This window comes from Nanorana parkeri, unplaced genomic scaffold, assembly GCF_000935625.1.
Source record: "Nanorana parkeri isolate BGI_ZX_2015 unplaced genomic scaffold, ASM93562v1 scaffold39, whole genome shotgun sequence".
Classification (NCBI taxonomy): Eukaryota; Metazoa; Chordata; class Amphibia; order Anura; family Dicroglossidae; genus Nanorana; species Nanorana parkeri.
In genome coordinates this window covers 2,456,888-2,473,006 of record NW_017306307.1, presented here as the reverse complement: position 1 = coordinate 2,473,006, position 16,119 = coordinate 2,456,888, and the positions used below count along the sequence as shown (strand labels likewise).

Sequence of the window (16,119 nt, the reverse complement as noted above, 5' to 3'; positions counted from 1 at the left end):
TGACTCCACGAGATGTTGAAAGGTGATGCGAGGAATCTGACACTGCACTGTTGCCCTTCTGTTGTCTTGTACCAGTCTTGCCACTCTCCGTTCTGCCCTAACATTGACTAGTCGCTGATGGCTACAATTCGCACGTTCAGACCCAGTTTTTCGGCTGACAGTCCAGTCTTTAAACACTTTAACAACAGCTGCTCTTGAACATTTAACGAATTCTGCTGTTTTGCTGATACTCGCTCCATGGCACCGAGCGCCAACAATTATCTCACGTTCAAAGGCTGTTAAATCGCGTTGTTTCCCCGTATCTTCAGAAAACAATCACTTCTACTGTCGTGGTTAACAACCTGCTTCCCTATTTATAATGGTCTGGCCCTCTAGCAACGTCAGCGCGAAATTATAGCTAATTATAGCTAATTTGCCTACAAACGTCAGGTGGTCATAATAATCTGGCCACTCAGTGTATATACAAACTGTACCAGGCTGTACAGATTAATGATATGACTCACCTCTGCCTTTGGGAGTAATCTCTGCAACCAGATCATCAACTGTGACATGTTCTAGGCCTTTGTCATTAATTACATCTAAAAGACGTAAAAAAAAAATTAAATGAGTTATCATTTCAAACACAGGAGGGAAAAACACAGGAGGGAAAACCACAGGAGGGAAAAAACACAGCGCACGCTAGGACTTTTAACTCGCAAAAAAACAGTAGATTGGATGTCTATACACCTCTTGCCAGTGCTACCAGAAAAAAATAATGTATAATGTACAAAATATCCACCTAGCATACCTTCTGGTAAATGCGGAAATTTGGAACCTAAAAATTTGAAGGCCATCATCCTGCTGCGTTGTTTGCAACATTGTGCCATTGCAAGATTACCAACCAAGCAGGTAAAACACTAACTGCCTATTATCCGCTGCTGGAATTGGCCAACAAAAATCTATTTGGACTTGATGGACTAATGTCTTTATTCAACCTCAAATACTATGTAACTATATGTTTTTTTCCCACTGTGTTGACCTTTGTGCACTAGTCTTGGGTGTAGGTCCCTGGACTCAAAGTAGTTTAAACGAAGGAAAAAAAAAAAAAAAAGAAGGCCATAGACCCATAAAAAATAAATTTCAGACCAAAAACAAAATTTGTCACACTTGATAAATATTGCTAACCATTACTCTATCTTGGACACAGCCCTTAAAGCAGGGGTAGCCAAACTGCGGCCCTCCAGCTATGGTGAAACTACAAATCCCATTATGCATCTCTCTCCGGGAGTCATGTCTGTGGCTGTGAAAATCTTGCAATGCCTCATTTGTAGCTCCACCACAGCGGGAGGGCCGCAGTTTGGCTACCCCTGCCTTAAAGTATGTCTAAACCCCAACAATGAACTTCTCTGATTTATTCCCTTTTGGTTTGGTCAATAAAACCATTGAAAGTTTTTTGTTATACAGTAAATTCCCAGTTATCCGGCACCCATGGGGAGATCGGTAGTGGTCGGTAATTTCTGGTTGCTTGAGAGTTGATGATATTAACTTTCAAGCAACCCCCATGCGGCGCATTCATCTGCTGGCTAGATTCTGCAGCCGGCAGGTGAATGCAAACAGCAGGCAGTGGGCGGGAACAATAGTAAGGCCGCTATTGGCTATTTCAAATAGCATTAGCCAATAGCAGGCTGGCTATTGCACCCGCCCACTAAGCAGAGGAGAGTACCTGAAAGGAAAGTTCTCTCTCAGGCCCGCTCCTCTGCTCAGTGGGTGGGTGCAAAAGCCAGCCTGCTATTGCAAAAGCCATCAACTTCAACAAAGAAAGATGGGTTCCTACCCTGACTGACAAATGTGAAAGTTAGGACAGAAATAGAAATCCTTTGGCATGTAAACCAGCTCTCATTTTATCTGTGTATTAAGCTGTTTGTCTGGAGTTCAGTTTAACTCCTACACTGAATGCAGCCCTAACCCAAGGTCCACGTATTAGATGCGGGGGCTCTTTCCTACTGCAGTTTATATACGTTCCTTACCACAGGGCTGGAAAAACCTCAGTAGACAGGTAGCCATAGCTTCTCAGAAATTACAGCTGGTGCCCAACTTTTGAGGTTTTCTTTAGTTGTCAATGGTTCCCCTAAAAATCTCCTGTTGCCTCCTGGATTGGACAGACAGGCTTCTAAATCACAAATGAATCCACCTCTGCCTTACTGTGTCTTCTACACTACAGGGCATGAAGTCACTATCCTTTCAGCAAGATTTCTGAGGAACGATGAGAACCCCCAAATATTGCAACGTGGCACTGCAGTTCAGTGTAAGAGTTCATTTTTGCAGAATTTAAGATCCTCATCACTACTCGGATCTCAAGGGAATTAGTGCGATATCACCCTTGCACCATGGACAGAAGACGGGGATAGGGAAGAATATAATCTTTTTTCCCCTACAGGTAAATTTTTCAACTATTATTATGCAGTGATTTTTATAGCGGAATGTCCCCGGATTACTTTAAAATATGAATGACAACAAAGAATCATTGTTCTTGGCTGATTACAGTTTTTCAGAATCATACAGCAAAAGTAAAACGGAAGGTGACAGAAGACACAAGCAATCAGATCAACAGACAGATCTCAGTCCTAATCCAGATATCTCCAGTCTTTAAACATAAAGGAAACATATTTGCCATTTGACTGCTACCATAAATAGTCTGTTCTGTTCAGCCCCTGGCTTACCTGTTTCCTCATCTACACCGAGCATCAGCAGGTTACAGTATATCCAGGCAGCTAAACTTACTGCGAATGTGCCTTCCATACAGGACAATATACAACAAACATATGGGGGGGTTCAGTGAATTTAGGTGTTGAAAAAACACTCCATACCTTTGCAGTGCGCCTTCAGTTGGTCTCTCCATCCACATTCGATTAGTTTGGCTCTCAACAGATCCTTAAGGCTGAAAGAAAGCCAGAGAAAATCTTCAATGTCCTATAAAAAATGTAGTCCAAGTATACAGACATCACAACAGATTTTGTCAAAATAACGATTTGACATCATACGTTTAAGACAGAAGTGTTTTAAGATAAGCACCGGCTCTATAAATCTTTGCAACGTGTACAAGCGTAAGCAGTGGCGTCACAAGGGGGGTGCGGCCCACACTCGGGTGACACCATAATGACAGTCATTTTGGTGTCACCCCTCCAAAAAGTCGGGCACTCGGTCATGGACTGAGAGCCCGACAGTGTTAGGAGAGAGGAGGGGACCCAGCGGGATACCTCATCCCGCCGGGTGAACGTCCCTTCCTCTCGCTGCGGACGTCCATCACCAAGATTGCCGCCGGCAGCCGCCAATTAGAGGACCGCGCGTGCGCGATGACATCACTACGGGGTGTTAACCGGTCTCTGCTCCTGGTGACACCCGGCCTCGGGACACCCTGAGCGTAAGGACTCATTCACACTGTATGTACTACATCTCCGAGAGCCCTTTTCCTACACACGGTGTGTGGGCAGGCTTTTCTGAGTCAAGGCAAAACACAAAAAGATCCCCAGCAGCTCTTCGGAGTCAAGGCAGCAGCATTATTTGCTGGGGTTATTGTATGTATGTGGCTAGGGACAAAGAGGCGCAGGGACAGGCGGATTTCTGCTGTCCAGCAGAAGAGAACCCAGGCAAGGTTCACAAAACTGCTCGGGATATCTGTGCAGTAGAGGCCACGTTGATAGTAAATCGGAAGTCAGAAGCTCGCTGGATATCTGGGAGGATTCATTGATATTTTTCTGCACTTAGAACATTTATAAAAGGAGGGAATATGTGCATGTATTGCATATTTTATTTAATTCTGTCCAGACATACACTTTATTAAAGGAGAAGTATTGGGAGAGTAAAATGTACTCTTCCCAATAGTTAGAGCCGGCATGTGACAGTGCAGATCCCCCCTCCAGCTCTACAGATCGAGAGCTGAGCGTTCACAAACTGCTGATCGGTCAGTTCACGATCTTCTCCCTGCAGTGTAGACGGTCATCTGTGACCCAAAAGATAACTATAGCCAAAAAAAGGTTTAGTTATAGTTTTCTTTTAATAAATAATGTAGCTGGTAAGACACGCTGCGAATAGTAATTCAAGACAAACGTTTATACCTGCAAAGAATAACCAACCACAAACCTGAACCATGCCCCTAAGAGGTAAAACAATGTCACAGCTCAGCACTTTCACCTCGGTCTCACACACAGATATTTGTGAACCTGCATTACCTTCTCATTGTACAAACATCGTCTCATTGTACAAACAACAGGTCACGTAAAACATAAGCTGTGTCACTGTGACATCTTTTCATTTAGCATGAAGTTTTCCAGAAATCTATAGGAAGGAATGTTAAATATGTGCAGCAATAAAAAGCACCGAGCTCCTCCCCATGACTGACTGACTGACCTCCGCTTTTATTCAAACATCAATTTATATTTATAAAAGACATAATAGTAAATAACGTACACAAAATTGTATATCATATTTATGGCGTCACCGTGCTTCACGTTTAGAGAATAAATAGACCCCTATTGGAACCTTAAAGAGAACCTGTCCTCTCCAATGTGCTATCACATAAGGGGCTTGTGAGCCCCCCTATTTGACAGCAATGAAAAAATAAAAGTTAAATAATTAAAAATACCAAAAAAATGTTGAAGTCCCCCAACCACGCGCAAACTAGCAGAAACACAAGTCGGTGCACCTATGTGATTTTAAGTAAAAGATGGTATTATTTTTTTTTTTATTTTATCCAATAAATCAAAAAATTATCAGCCAACTAATCGATGATGAAAATAATTGTTAGTTGCATGCTTAGAGCAGAGCTCATGCGGAGGTGGTGGCGTGGAGACAGGAAAGGAGCTGACAAAAGCCCAGGACACAATTTCTAGTTGCTGTGGCGACCTGACGCCTGGGATATGTCAAGCCCTGCTCTAACAGATTAGAGGAAAAGCAAACTTTACAGAAGCTGGCTTCACATACGTCTCCTATGTATGTAATGGAGTCCCCTGTTTTTAATGCTTTAAAACAGATTTAAAGAGAACTATGGGGTAAGTGTTTTTCCACACAGTTTTCTTTAGGGTCACGGAAGAACATATACTAACCTCCTCCCGTGACCCAAAGCTCAGTATATTGCAAGCTACAGCTCACGGTATACTGAGAGCGCCGCAGCCGGGACAGATCCAGACATTACTGGCGAGATCCACCCAGCTGCATGAGTGACAGTCACGGCTCTCTGCAGAGAGATGCTCGAGAAGGTAGCGAGCGACGGTATGTGTTCGCTCACTTCCCGATCTATTGAGCCGACGTGTGACAGTTTAATTGTCACAGGTCGGCTAGAACTATGAGGCTGAGTGATTTTTGACTCACCTCATAGTTCTCCTTTAACTACCTTACGTCCATGGCCGTTTGTGAACGGCCAGATGGACGTCTGCTCAGAGCGGGAGGGCGTCTTAAGACGTCCTGCCCCTCCCCCCTCTCGTGTCCGCGCTGAGCGCCGCACACGAGAGGGAAAACCGTCAGCATGTAAACAGCCAGCGATGGCTGTTTACATACAAGCGGTCAGGCGTCTCTAGAGACGCCCGATCGCTTGCAGGATCTGCGGGTGTGCGCCGCCCCCCCCCCCAACCTCCTCCTGCTCGTCTCTTCGCCGCCGCTGCCGGTCCCGTGTTCCGATGTGGCCGGTGCGGCTGGGACCGGCACGGCGACGCTCTAACAGGAGATCAAAGGGATGATCATTACTTGATCATCCCTTTGATCTCTCTTCTTGTCCCCGAATGCAGGAAGTGATGTATATTACATCACTTCCTGCATTCAGTGTCACTCTCCGGTGCAGAACACCGGAGAGAAGCTGATGGAGCAGATCTGTGCTTCATCAGCTTCTGTGGGGGTCCCTAGGTGACATCAGAGGTCTTGAGACCCCTGATGTCTCCATAAAGAGGACCTGTTTGGTGAACTGGCTATTACATAGGGGATTCCTTAGTCCCCTATGTTATAGCAATAAAGTTAAGTCAAAAAAAAAAAATTACAGCATTAAAAAAAATAAAGAAGCTAAAAAAAATAAAGAAGCTAAAAAAAATAAAAAAAAATAACACAAACATTTTTTTAAAGTCCCCCGCCCCCCAGATGCACGCACAAACATGCGTCGGGTGCGCCTATGTACGAAACCGACGATTGCGCCCATTATGCAGCACATGTTACATATCGCCGCGAACGTCGCAGTGAGAACAATAATTCTAGGGCCATCAATCACTGATGACACTAAACTGATGAGCGGTAAAAACGTTTAAAGCGTCGCCTATGACCAATTTTGGCTGCGGTCGTTTTCTGCGATTTTGCGGGCACGCGCAATATTAAAGGTTGACATGTTTAGTGTCTATTTACCCGACGTGACCCCGACTTTTATATTTTACCAAAAAATTGGGGTGAAAAAAAATGTTTCATAACATTTTATAGGGAAACATGTTTTTTTTCAAAATTTAGGGTACTTTTTTTGTTATATAGTAAAAAATAAAAACCCCATTGGTGAATAAAAGCCACCAAAAGAAAGCTCTATCTGTCCCCAAAAAATGGTATGAAAATCGTTTCAGTAAAGCGTTGCATGACGGAATAAACATCAGTCAAAGTACCGCAGCGCTGAATACTGAAAAATGGCCTGGCCAGGAAGGGGGTGAAACACTATGGCCTTCAAGTGGTTAAGTTAGATTCTCTTGCTGGCAAGGATTAAATTGCTGGCAAATGTTTGTATTTAACAACATAACCGGGTGCACCTTCCTCTGCAGTTAAAAAGTAAGCAGCTGCCATTTTATTGCTATGCACACAGTACACAACTGAAGAAATTATTTTATATTCCAATGATTATGTGGTATGTATTGTCTTAAAGCTAAGCTGCAGGCAAACCACTAAATACACATAGGTAAAACAACTTCCTGGTATGTATTCCATATCAAAGGATTTGTGTTTCTATAGATCTAGTCCTGATAATAATCTAATAAAAAGTGCTTTACTTCTTCCACATATCTTCGAGTGCTGGTGACTTCTATTATGGACTGTATCTGACACGGCCCCATCCGTGTTGTCACCTCAAACACAAACCTCTCATGCAAGGTCTGTACGCTGTATGGAGTGCAGGTGATTTCGTATTATCTATGGCAGGGGCGCCCATTTTTTTTCGTCTGGAGATCTACTTTTCAAATGACGAGCTCATTGAGATCTACCAACGAAAAAACACCTGCATTCAGGGGCGGTGCATTGAAGTCAATGGCACCGCAGCCAGGCTGGGGAAATATTAGGGGTCTAAAAAGCCCCCATATATTTCCCTTTTAAAATAGAAAAAGAAATTGAGGACACATAGTCCTCAATCTTTTTTTCTGCAGCCTCTATTCTAAATGAATGGAAAGCAAAGAGGCTCCTCACCATTCATTCAGAAAATATTTATTATCAAGCAGTTTCTGAATGGGGAGGAGCCTCTGTACAGAGTGCTTCTCCCCATTGAGAAACTCATGAATGAACGGGACGTGATGTAAATCACATCCTGTTCATTCATTTATAACTGGGGACACATAGTACTATGTGTCCCCAGTTATTTACAAACACTGGAGTGATCAGACGATCGCTCCAGTGTTTGTCCTGCACAGAGGATTGGTACATACTAGTGACATGTACCGATCCTCTGCCGCTCGGCCACGCACAAGGGGGCCTAGCTTCTCCTCTGGATCCCCCTGCTCTCCCTGGATCCAGAGAAGCGGCGATCGACTGGTAGATCGGGATCGACCTTGTGGGCACCCCTGATCTATGGTTTTTACTAGAGGTGCACTGAAATAAAAATTTCAAAACCGAAACGACACCGAAATGAAAAAAAAAATGTCAGGCCAAAACTGAAAATGTTTCTTTAATATTCTATTTTTATTTATAAAATCGTTTTAAATTTTTAATTTATTTTTATTAAATATTTTTTTACTTTTAGGGGCTTCTGGGTAATATTGGGGGTCTAAACAGACCCCTGATATTTCATTTTTAAAATAGGGATTGAGAACACAGAGTCCTCAATCTCTTTTTCTGCAGCCCCTGTTATCAATGAACAGGAAGTGTGTTTACTATAACCACAATCATGAATGAACAGGAAGTGATGTAGATGTGATGTAGATCGCTGCCCATTCATTCATAATTTGGGATGTAGTACACATACCATGTCCTCAATTATCAACAAACTTAAATTTTTAATTTATTTTTATTAAATATTTTTTTACTTTTAGGGGCTTCTGGGTAATATTGGGGGTCTAAACAGACCCCTGATATTTCATTTTTAAAATAGGGATTGAGAACACAGAGTCCTCAATCTCTTTTTCTGCAGCCCCTGTTATCAATGAACAGGAAGTTTCTATACTGAGTGTTCCTGTTCATTCATAACATGAGGACAGAGTATGTTTACTATAACTACAACTATGAATGACTAGGAGGGGATGTAGATCACTTCTCATTCATTCATAATTGAGGATATAGTTAACATGCCATGTCCTCAATTATCTACAAACACTCAGCGATCACTGATCACCGACTGCTTGTACCCGCTCTCCATCCTGACACGCTGTCATAGGAGGCTGAGCGAGCGGTGCGGGGAGGAGAGCTCAGTCTCCTGTGACAGCGCTCACAGCGCACGGCCGCCTGCGACAGTTTCTGTCCTCCCCGCTGAGACACAGAGCAGCGCCAAGAGGGGAGGAGAGAAAGAACGGATGCACCGCTAGATCGGCCAGAAAATGGCACTTTCTGCATTTTGCCAAAAGTGCGATTTTCGGCCGATATGTTTCGGCAGCTGATATATCGGTGCATCCATAGTTTTTACAGCAGCTGAAACATATTAAACGAGAACTACGAGGGGAGTTAAAATCACTGAACCTCATAGTTCGAGCCGACGTGTGACAATGAAGCTGTCACAGGTCGGCTCTATAGATCGGGAAGTGAGCGAACACATACCGTTGCTCACTCACTTCTCGATCATCTCCCTGCAGAGCAAGCTGTCAATCACACAGCAGGGTGGATCTCAACAGTAATGTTGGGATCCGTCCCGGCTGCGGCTGTCTCAGTATACCGCGAGCTGTAGCTCGCGGTATACTGAGCTTTGGGTGACGGAAGGATGCTAGTTTCTGTACTCCCATGACCCTTAGGAGAACTATGGGGAAAACCACTACACCTTTAAAAAGGTGTTAAAATGTATGTGTAAAACAGACACCTGAATACTTATTTTAAAACAGTCCGTGGAGTGAGAGCAAACTGCGCATTCCTGTACTAGACCGACATCAGCAGTGAGTTCCGAGATCTCAATAGAGCAGAAGCGCTGTGATGTCATCGCACTTGTAGTCCATTGTTTACTTCCTCCAGCTCTACAACTGAAGGTCAATACCTCCATACAGATCTGGGATGCGGTGGGAGGGGCCTGCAGGAGCCTGTGCACTGCATCCACTATGCAATGCTCTGCAGACTCCAAGTGTAACAAATGCGCTTTTTTTTAATATAATGTTATATAACACAGCACAGGAAAAGCTATTAATGCGTCCGCTGACCATGGTTTCTCATTACTTACCGTTCCCTCTCTCCTGTTTCAATCAGCTTCTGGTTAATAGCCGCTCTTATCTGAGCATCTTTGTTCATGGTGCAGGCTTGTATGGAAAAAAAAAAATCTCGTTAGTGATTGCCATACTGAAAATTGGATTAGGAGGCACACACAGTGACAGAATTATGTGGCGCGCGCGCACACACACACACACACACACACACACTTAGCCCTCGTTCACACCTGAACGTTTTGTAGCGCGCTCTACGCTCGACGAACGCTCAAAAATATAAATCCCATTGTATTCAATGGTCTCGTTCCCACCTTGGCGTATTTCCGCCCGTCCATAACGCGCTACAAAACGGCCCACGCCTGGAAAGGTACAGGTACAACTTTGGGCCGTTTTGTTGCGCGTTTCCATTGGGATACAGCCAAGTAGCCTTCGGAAACGCGCAACTTTTTAACCGCAAATCGTGGTAAAAAAACGCGCGACGGTCGCACATATGCAATACGCCTAGGTGTGAACGAGACCTTAGGAGGCATACACAGTACATATGAGAACAGAATTAGGCGGCACACAGTGGCAACGTTATAAAGGATACATGTACAGAGTTCTGAGGCGCACTCAGTACACACAGGGGCAGAGTTCTGGGGCGCACACAGTACACACAGGGGCAGAGTTCTCAGGCGCACACAAAGTACACACGGGGACAGAGTTCTGAGATGCACACACAGGGACAGAGTTCTGAGATGCACACACAGGGACAGAGTTCTGAGATGCACACACAGGGACAGAGTTCTGAGATGCACACACAGGGACAGAGTTCTGAGGCGCACACAGTACACACAGGGGCAGAGTTATTAGGGGCACAGAGTTATGAGGTGCACACATAGAGGCAGGTTATGCTGCACACAGTCTGTATCATCAGACATTATATGAAGATTTCTCTTACCTGGTCCTTACTCGCAGCACGCACACACCACACCGGAACCTCCTCCTAGCTGCCTAGCAACCGCCTGTAAGGCGGAATAGTTCCCAAATGGGTGTTCCCATAGACGTCATCACATTGCGGCCATTGTTTACGTCACACGACGTAACAATCTATATGAATAATTACTTTGAACTGTTTAGGATTTTTTTTTGAATGCTGCATGTTAAGAAACCCTTTATTGGTATAAAACATTACATCTAGTTATGAGTTTTAGTCTTTTTGAATTTTCAGAAAATGTCAGTCACGGTTGGTAAAAATAGACTACATTTCCCGGCATGCATTTCTCATGGGTCCGTGTGTAAATGGCTCCGCTCCGGGTGGGTGCGTGGTGACCGTCTGAAAGGTTCCGCTTTCCCTGCTTGTACTGAGAAGTGAGTGGAAGTGACAGGATCGAAGTGCTGGAACATGGAAGCGGCTAACTGCTCCCTGAGGGTGAACAGGCTGCTGCTGGACCCCAAGTTTGAGAGCTACAAGTTGTCTCTGGACCCCCTGCCCTGTTATGGGGTGGACTTGGATGCTGGTAAGTCTGACACATGGTGTCATCACATGTGTATACAGCTCCTGCTTTATTAATGGGGGGGAAACATGACATTCCAGGTAGGGTGTGCAGGCAAGAAATGTAAAATCAGACACACTTGCAAAATGTTTCCTTTTTTTAATCATTATTTGTAGCGATAGTAAATAAACGCAAAAGACAAGTGCAAAACTTAACGTTCTGAATTCTATTAATCATCTCCTATGTGGTGCCGAGGCATAGGTCATGTGGTCTCTGTGGAAGGCAGGAGGCGGATGTTTTAGGCAGAGCCGACTAATAATAAACAGCTGTTTTCTGGGTTATCTCCCACAATACCTTGCACCATATGTCACATGCAGCTGGGTTCCTGGCTGTAGTAGGGGCAGGTGCAGTAGAGAGGTGGGTGGGGCATTAGAGAGAAGGGGGCGGAGGTGTGAGGGAGTAGTGAGAAAAAACTAGATACTGAGCAGAGTGCTTCTGCATGTGTGACCACAATGGGGGATATTAGAAAGGCAGAATGAAATGTGGACATCGGCATACAGGAAATGTATGTGAATGCAATTCGGAACATCTGGTCAGAGGTATTTATAGGGTATAAATGGACATAGAAGTGTAAAGATTCAGGTGAGAGATGGTAAGGTAGCATGCAGAAGCAAATATTCAATTTTTTGTGTTTATGACTTTAGGAACACTTGACTATAATGCTAGATTTAGGGATGCACCCATATATCGGCCGCTGAAACATATCGGCCAAAATGACACTTGGCATAATGCCGAAAGTGCCATTTTCTGGCCGATATAGCGGAGCACCATTTCTTTCATACCTCCCCACCGGGCACTGCTCTGTGTCCCAGCGGGGAGGAGAGAAACTGTCACAGGCGGCAGAGCGCTGCGGGAGGAGAGCAATGTGAGCGGCCGGCGTTTCTCCTCCCACACCACTCAGCCTCCTGTCACAGATCGGGAGAGATGGCAGTGTGGACGGAGACAGCCAGCGCTGTCACAGGAGGATGAGCTCTCCTCTCCACTCGCTCAGCCTCCTGTGACAGCGTGTCAGGATTGAGAGCGAGTATAAGCAGTCAGGGATCAGTGATCGCTGAGTGTTTGTACATAATTGAGGACAGAGTATGGTTACCATTTCCTCAATTATGAATGAATGAGAAGTGATCTACATCACCTCCTGGTCATTCATGATTGTGGTTATAGTAAACATACTCTGTTCCTGTTCATTCATAACATGAGGACAATCAGTATAGAGTATTCCTGTTCATTGATAACAGGGGCTGCAGAAAAAGAGATTGAGGACTCTGTGTTCTCAATCTCTTTTTCTATTTTAAAAGGGAAATATCAGAGGTCTGTTTAGACCCCCAATATTTCCCCGAAGCCCCTAAAAGTAAAGTAAAAATAAATATACAAAAATTAAAAAGTTTATAAAAAAATTTAAATATAATTTTTTTTGAAAATGTTAAAATAAAAAACATTTTTGGTTTTAGTTTCGGCCTGACATATTTTTTTTTTTTTTTTTTTAGTTTTGGTTTCGTTTTTGACATTTTCATTTCGGTGCACCTCTAGTTATAATACCATGGGCCTCCTGCGTTTGGCTGATCTAAATGACCTAAGAAGTATAAACAAGTTGTATGCTCCTCAGATCACATCCTGCTGTGTTTAAAGAGTATCTGTGGTCAAACACTAAATATAAATCTGTATTTCTATATTGACTTCCCATATCCATCTAGATGTTTGTAAACGTACCTATTGAAGATGCCCATAGGATGTACTTCCTCAATGTACTGACACCATTCCACTCAGCCCTGTGAATATTCACTTCCCCGTGTCATCACTATCACAGAGCCTGCCTTCTGAACTCCAACTCGGCATCTGAACAATGTAACATCATCATCATCATTGTTTGCTGAAAGCAATGCATAATGGGCTATGTAGTCGAGATTAATTGTCATGCGGGCAAGCAGGACTGCATGTAGAGCGGGGAAGTCGCCGGTCATTTTGTACAAGCCATCTAGATCAGCCTGCCTGTCCAAAGAATGTGGAAATGTTGAAGGAAAATTTAGAATAAAAAAAAGTGATTTAAGGAAAAAAATGAATGAAAATAAAAAAGTAATAAAAGACATAAATAAAAAAAAAAATGAAAACTGCCCCCGCCATCTGCATGCGAATAAATGCACGCATAGGACATTGTGTGTGTGCGCTGAGTGCTGCCCCCATTCCGCTGTGTGCCATATTGTGGTAGCCGCGCTCTCTAACACGCACAATGTGCATTAAAGGGCAAGTTCACTCTCCCAAATAATTTTGGAAAATGGAATTACCCGCTCAAATCTGGCCCCTCCCCCCGCTATACTTACCTTTTAGCAATCGGTCCTTCCCCTCTGCCGGTACGGGGGATACTATCCTTACCTCATACTGCCATCCAGTGCAGAACATGCGCTATGGTTTTGGAATTTCGGTCACAAATTGCGAGCACTCGTTGGTCAGTGTGGTCAGGTGACTGGCAATGAGAAGAACTTCTTGGCACGGTTGAATATGGTTTTGGTTAATATTATTTTTTTTGTATCACAACACGTAGATTGTTTTGAGGGACAGGTAGATTGGGCCTCCCGCTGTAGTCCTGGGCCTCCCCGCTCCCTCGTCACCTGGTGATGAGGGAGCGGGGAGACGGCTTCCGTGCTAATGGTCTTTACACGCTGCCCAGATTCACGGCTAATCAGGAAGCCAGGTGACTTCTGGTATCGGTATTCAGTATCGACGAGTATCGATAAAAAAAAATATCGGTACTCGATACCATAAAACCGGTATTGGTGCATCCCTAGTTTTCATACTTTTTCATGAATACGGAATATTAAAACTGTCCTGTTTTTGCCATCCCTATGTCCTGTTTTTGGCTCAAGGAATATGGTCGTCCTGAGCAGGTTGGGGTAAGGAGTTCCAGAGGATAGGAGAGACTCTAGAGAAGTCCTTAAGAAAAGCATGGGAGGAGTTGATGACGAAGCTGGGAAGCAGGAGGTCTCTGGAAGAGCAGAGGGGACTGTTAGGGTGATACTTTGAGACAAGGTTGGAGATATAGCCAGGAGCAGAGTTGTGGGTGGCTTTGTAAGTCATTGTTAATATGTAAAATGTTGTACTGTGGGGGGAATGGAAGCCAGTGCCGGGATTGGCAGAGGGGGGTGGAAGCCAGTGCCGGGATTGGCAGAGGGGGGTGGAAGCCAGTGCCGGGATCGGCAGAGGGGGGTTGCAGACACTGAGCGGTAGATGAATGAGTTTAGCAGCTGCATTCATGATAGACTGAAGGGGGGATATCCTGTGTAGTGGAAGGCCACTGACAAGAGAGTTACAATAGTCAAGACGAGAGATAACAAGGGAGTGGATGAGCAGCTTTGTGATTTCATTGGTGAAGAAGGGGCGTATTTTGGAGAAGTTACGAAGGTGAAGGCGGCAGGATTTGGATTGGACGTGGGGAAGAAAGGTGAGGTCCGAGTCCAGGATGACACCTAGCACCTTGGCATGGGGGGAGGGATAGTTGTGCTGTCAATCTCAATGGCATAGTTTGGAGCAGGTACACAAGCTCAGTTTTTGAAAGGTTGAGTTTTAGGAAGTGTTGTGACATCCAGACGGATATGTCAGTTAGGAGATTAGTGACACACAAGGACGGTAATAAAGTTAGTTTTATTTTCCCCACATTGCCTGTTCTTGTTCTTCCCAGGAGGTGGCAGTACAGGTCAGATAATATAGTCGCATGTCATCATCTTATGCTGCGAGAGGAATGAATTCTTTATAATTACTTTTATAAGCAGGATGTTCAGTAGGAAGCTCTTCAGGTAACTAAATGTGACTTCTCATCAATTTCACAAAAGCTCCAAGAACTTCCAAGTACTTCTTCTGTCACAAAGGTCACAATGTGGACAATTCTCTGCCAGGAAACTTTCTTGCCAAGTAAGATTTGCATTGCTTCAGTTCTGATCTTTAAAGTAGAACTGAAGTCAGTTTTTTTTTGTCGGCTTTTATTTTCTATCTGTGTCCCATTAGGGAGTTTTGCCTTTACTTCCTGTTTGATAGCCACAATGGGAAGCGAGAGGAAATCCCTCCAAATTGAAGGAAATTCCTGGTGGTCAGCAGGGTCACCAGGAATGGATTCCCCATTTATTCCTGTCCTGGTGAGAACCCAAAATGTGGGATTTTCTTTCACTGTCAGTGATAACGGTCCCCAGGACAAATAGAGAGGGGGAATCTGCCTGACGGGGACACAAAGAGCAATAAAGACTAGGCGTCTTAAACCATCTTCACTCAAACTAAACTAAACATTTTGGCTCCAGTTGTATTCCAGTCAAATAGCCATAAACACAGATGAAATACATGTAAGGGAACTAATTTACATGCCAAAGGATTTGTATTTCTGTCCATCCAGTCCTGAGATTTACAGAGCCCTGCCACATTGTGCAGCCCTGTCTGGCAGGACAGGAGACCTGATTTTTTTTTTATTTTTTTTCTTTATAGGTTTTGTCTCCCCCCAATCTGTGATTGCCAGTGAAATGAGAAGCAGCAGACTGATGAGCTCATCTCTCTGTCACTCTTCTCTTCCCTCCTATCAGGAGGTTCCTTTTTAGCACCTGATTCTGTAGAACAATTGACTAGTTCCTTGTGCTGTTTCTACCTCTCGCAGTCTGAGCCCTGCTGTACAGCGAGTTTAAGAGGCCGATACCAGGGAATCTTTAGGTGCTTAAACTGCTTGCATTTAAAAATGACATTTTGGCCTATGGCTCCTCTGCCTTCAGTATCCTCCTCCTGCAGCCAGGAAGCTCGGGGGAATGGCGGATCGCTTTGGACCCACAGTGGTGACACAGAGTTTGGATGGGGTGGGGGGCGGGCGAGGGAGAGAACCAGGTACTGGGTGGTTTTTACCCTAATGCACAGAATGCCAAGTAAGGTTAGTGTTAGGACCGCACTACACAGAGGGGTGGGTTTAGCTGAGCAGACGCCTAAAGACGCCCGCACAGATCTAGAGAGCTCCCGCCGGCCGTTTTTGTGCAACGGCCTGCCGGGAGGTGGTTAAAGTAGTATTAAAGCATGGGCGTTTTTTT

At 44.4% G+C, this 16,119-nt stretch overlaps 2 protein-coding genes across 4 annotated transcripts in view; one reads left to right on the top strand and one right to left on the bottom strand.

Moving 5' to 3' along the window:
* ENY2 (ENY2, transcription and export complex 2 subunit) overlaps nucleotides 1-10,579 on the bottom strand; it is a 13,998-nt gene extending 3,419 nt beyond the window's left edge. The window contains exons 1-4 of the mRNA XM_018570826.1: nucleotides 10,480-10,579; nucleotides 9,557-9,632; nucleotides 2,847-2,917; nucleotides 504-578 (exon numbers count right to left, since the gene is read on the bottom strand). Of these exons, the coding sequence (XP_018426328.1) occupies nucleotides 504-578; nucleotides 2,847-2,917; nucleotides 9,557-9,624 (214 nt within the window). The 5' untranslated portion in view covers nucleotides 9,625-9,632; nucleotides 10,480-10,579. The remainder of the gene's footprint in view (nucleotides 1-503; nucleotides 579-2,846; nucleotides 2,918-9,556; nucleotides 9,633-10,479) is intronic.
* Nucleotides 10,580-10,860: 281 nt separating this feature from the next.
* NUDCD1 (NudC domain containing 1) overlaps nucleotides 10,861-16,119 on the top strand; it is a 120,080-nt gene continuing 114,821 nt past the window's right edge. For all 3 annotated transcript variants that reach the window (XM_018570765.1, XM_018570773.1, XM_018570760.1), the window contains exon 1: nucleotides 10,861-11,038. In XM_018570765.1, the coding sequence (XP_018426267.1) occupies nucleotides 10,924-11,038 (115 nt within the window). In that variant the 5' untranslated portion in view covers nucleotides 10,861-10,923. The remainder of the gene's footprint in view (nucleotides 11,039-16,119) is intronic.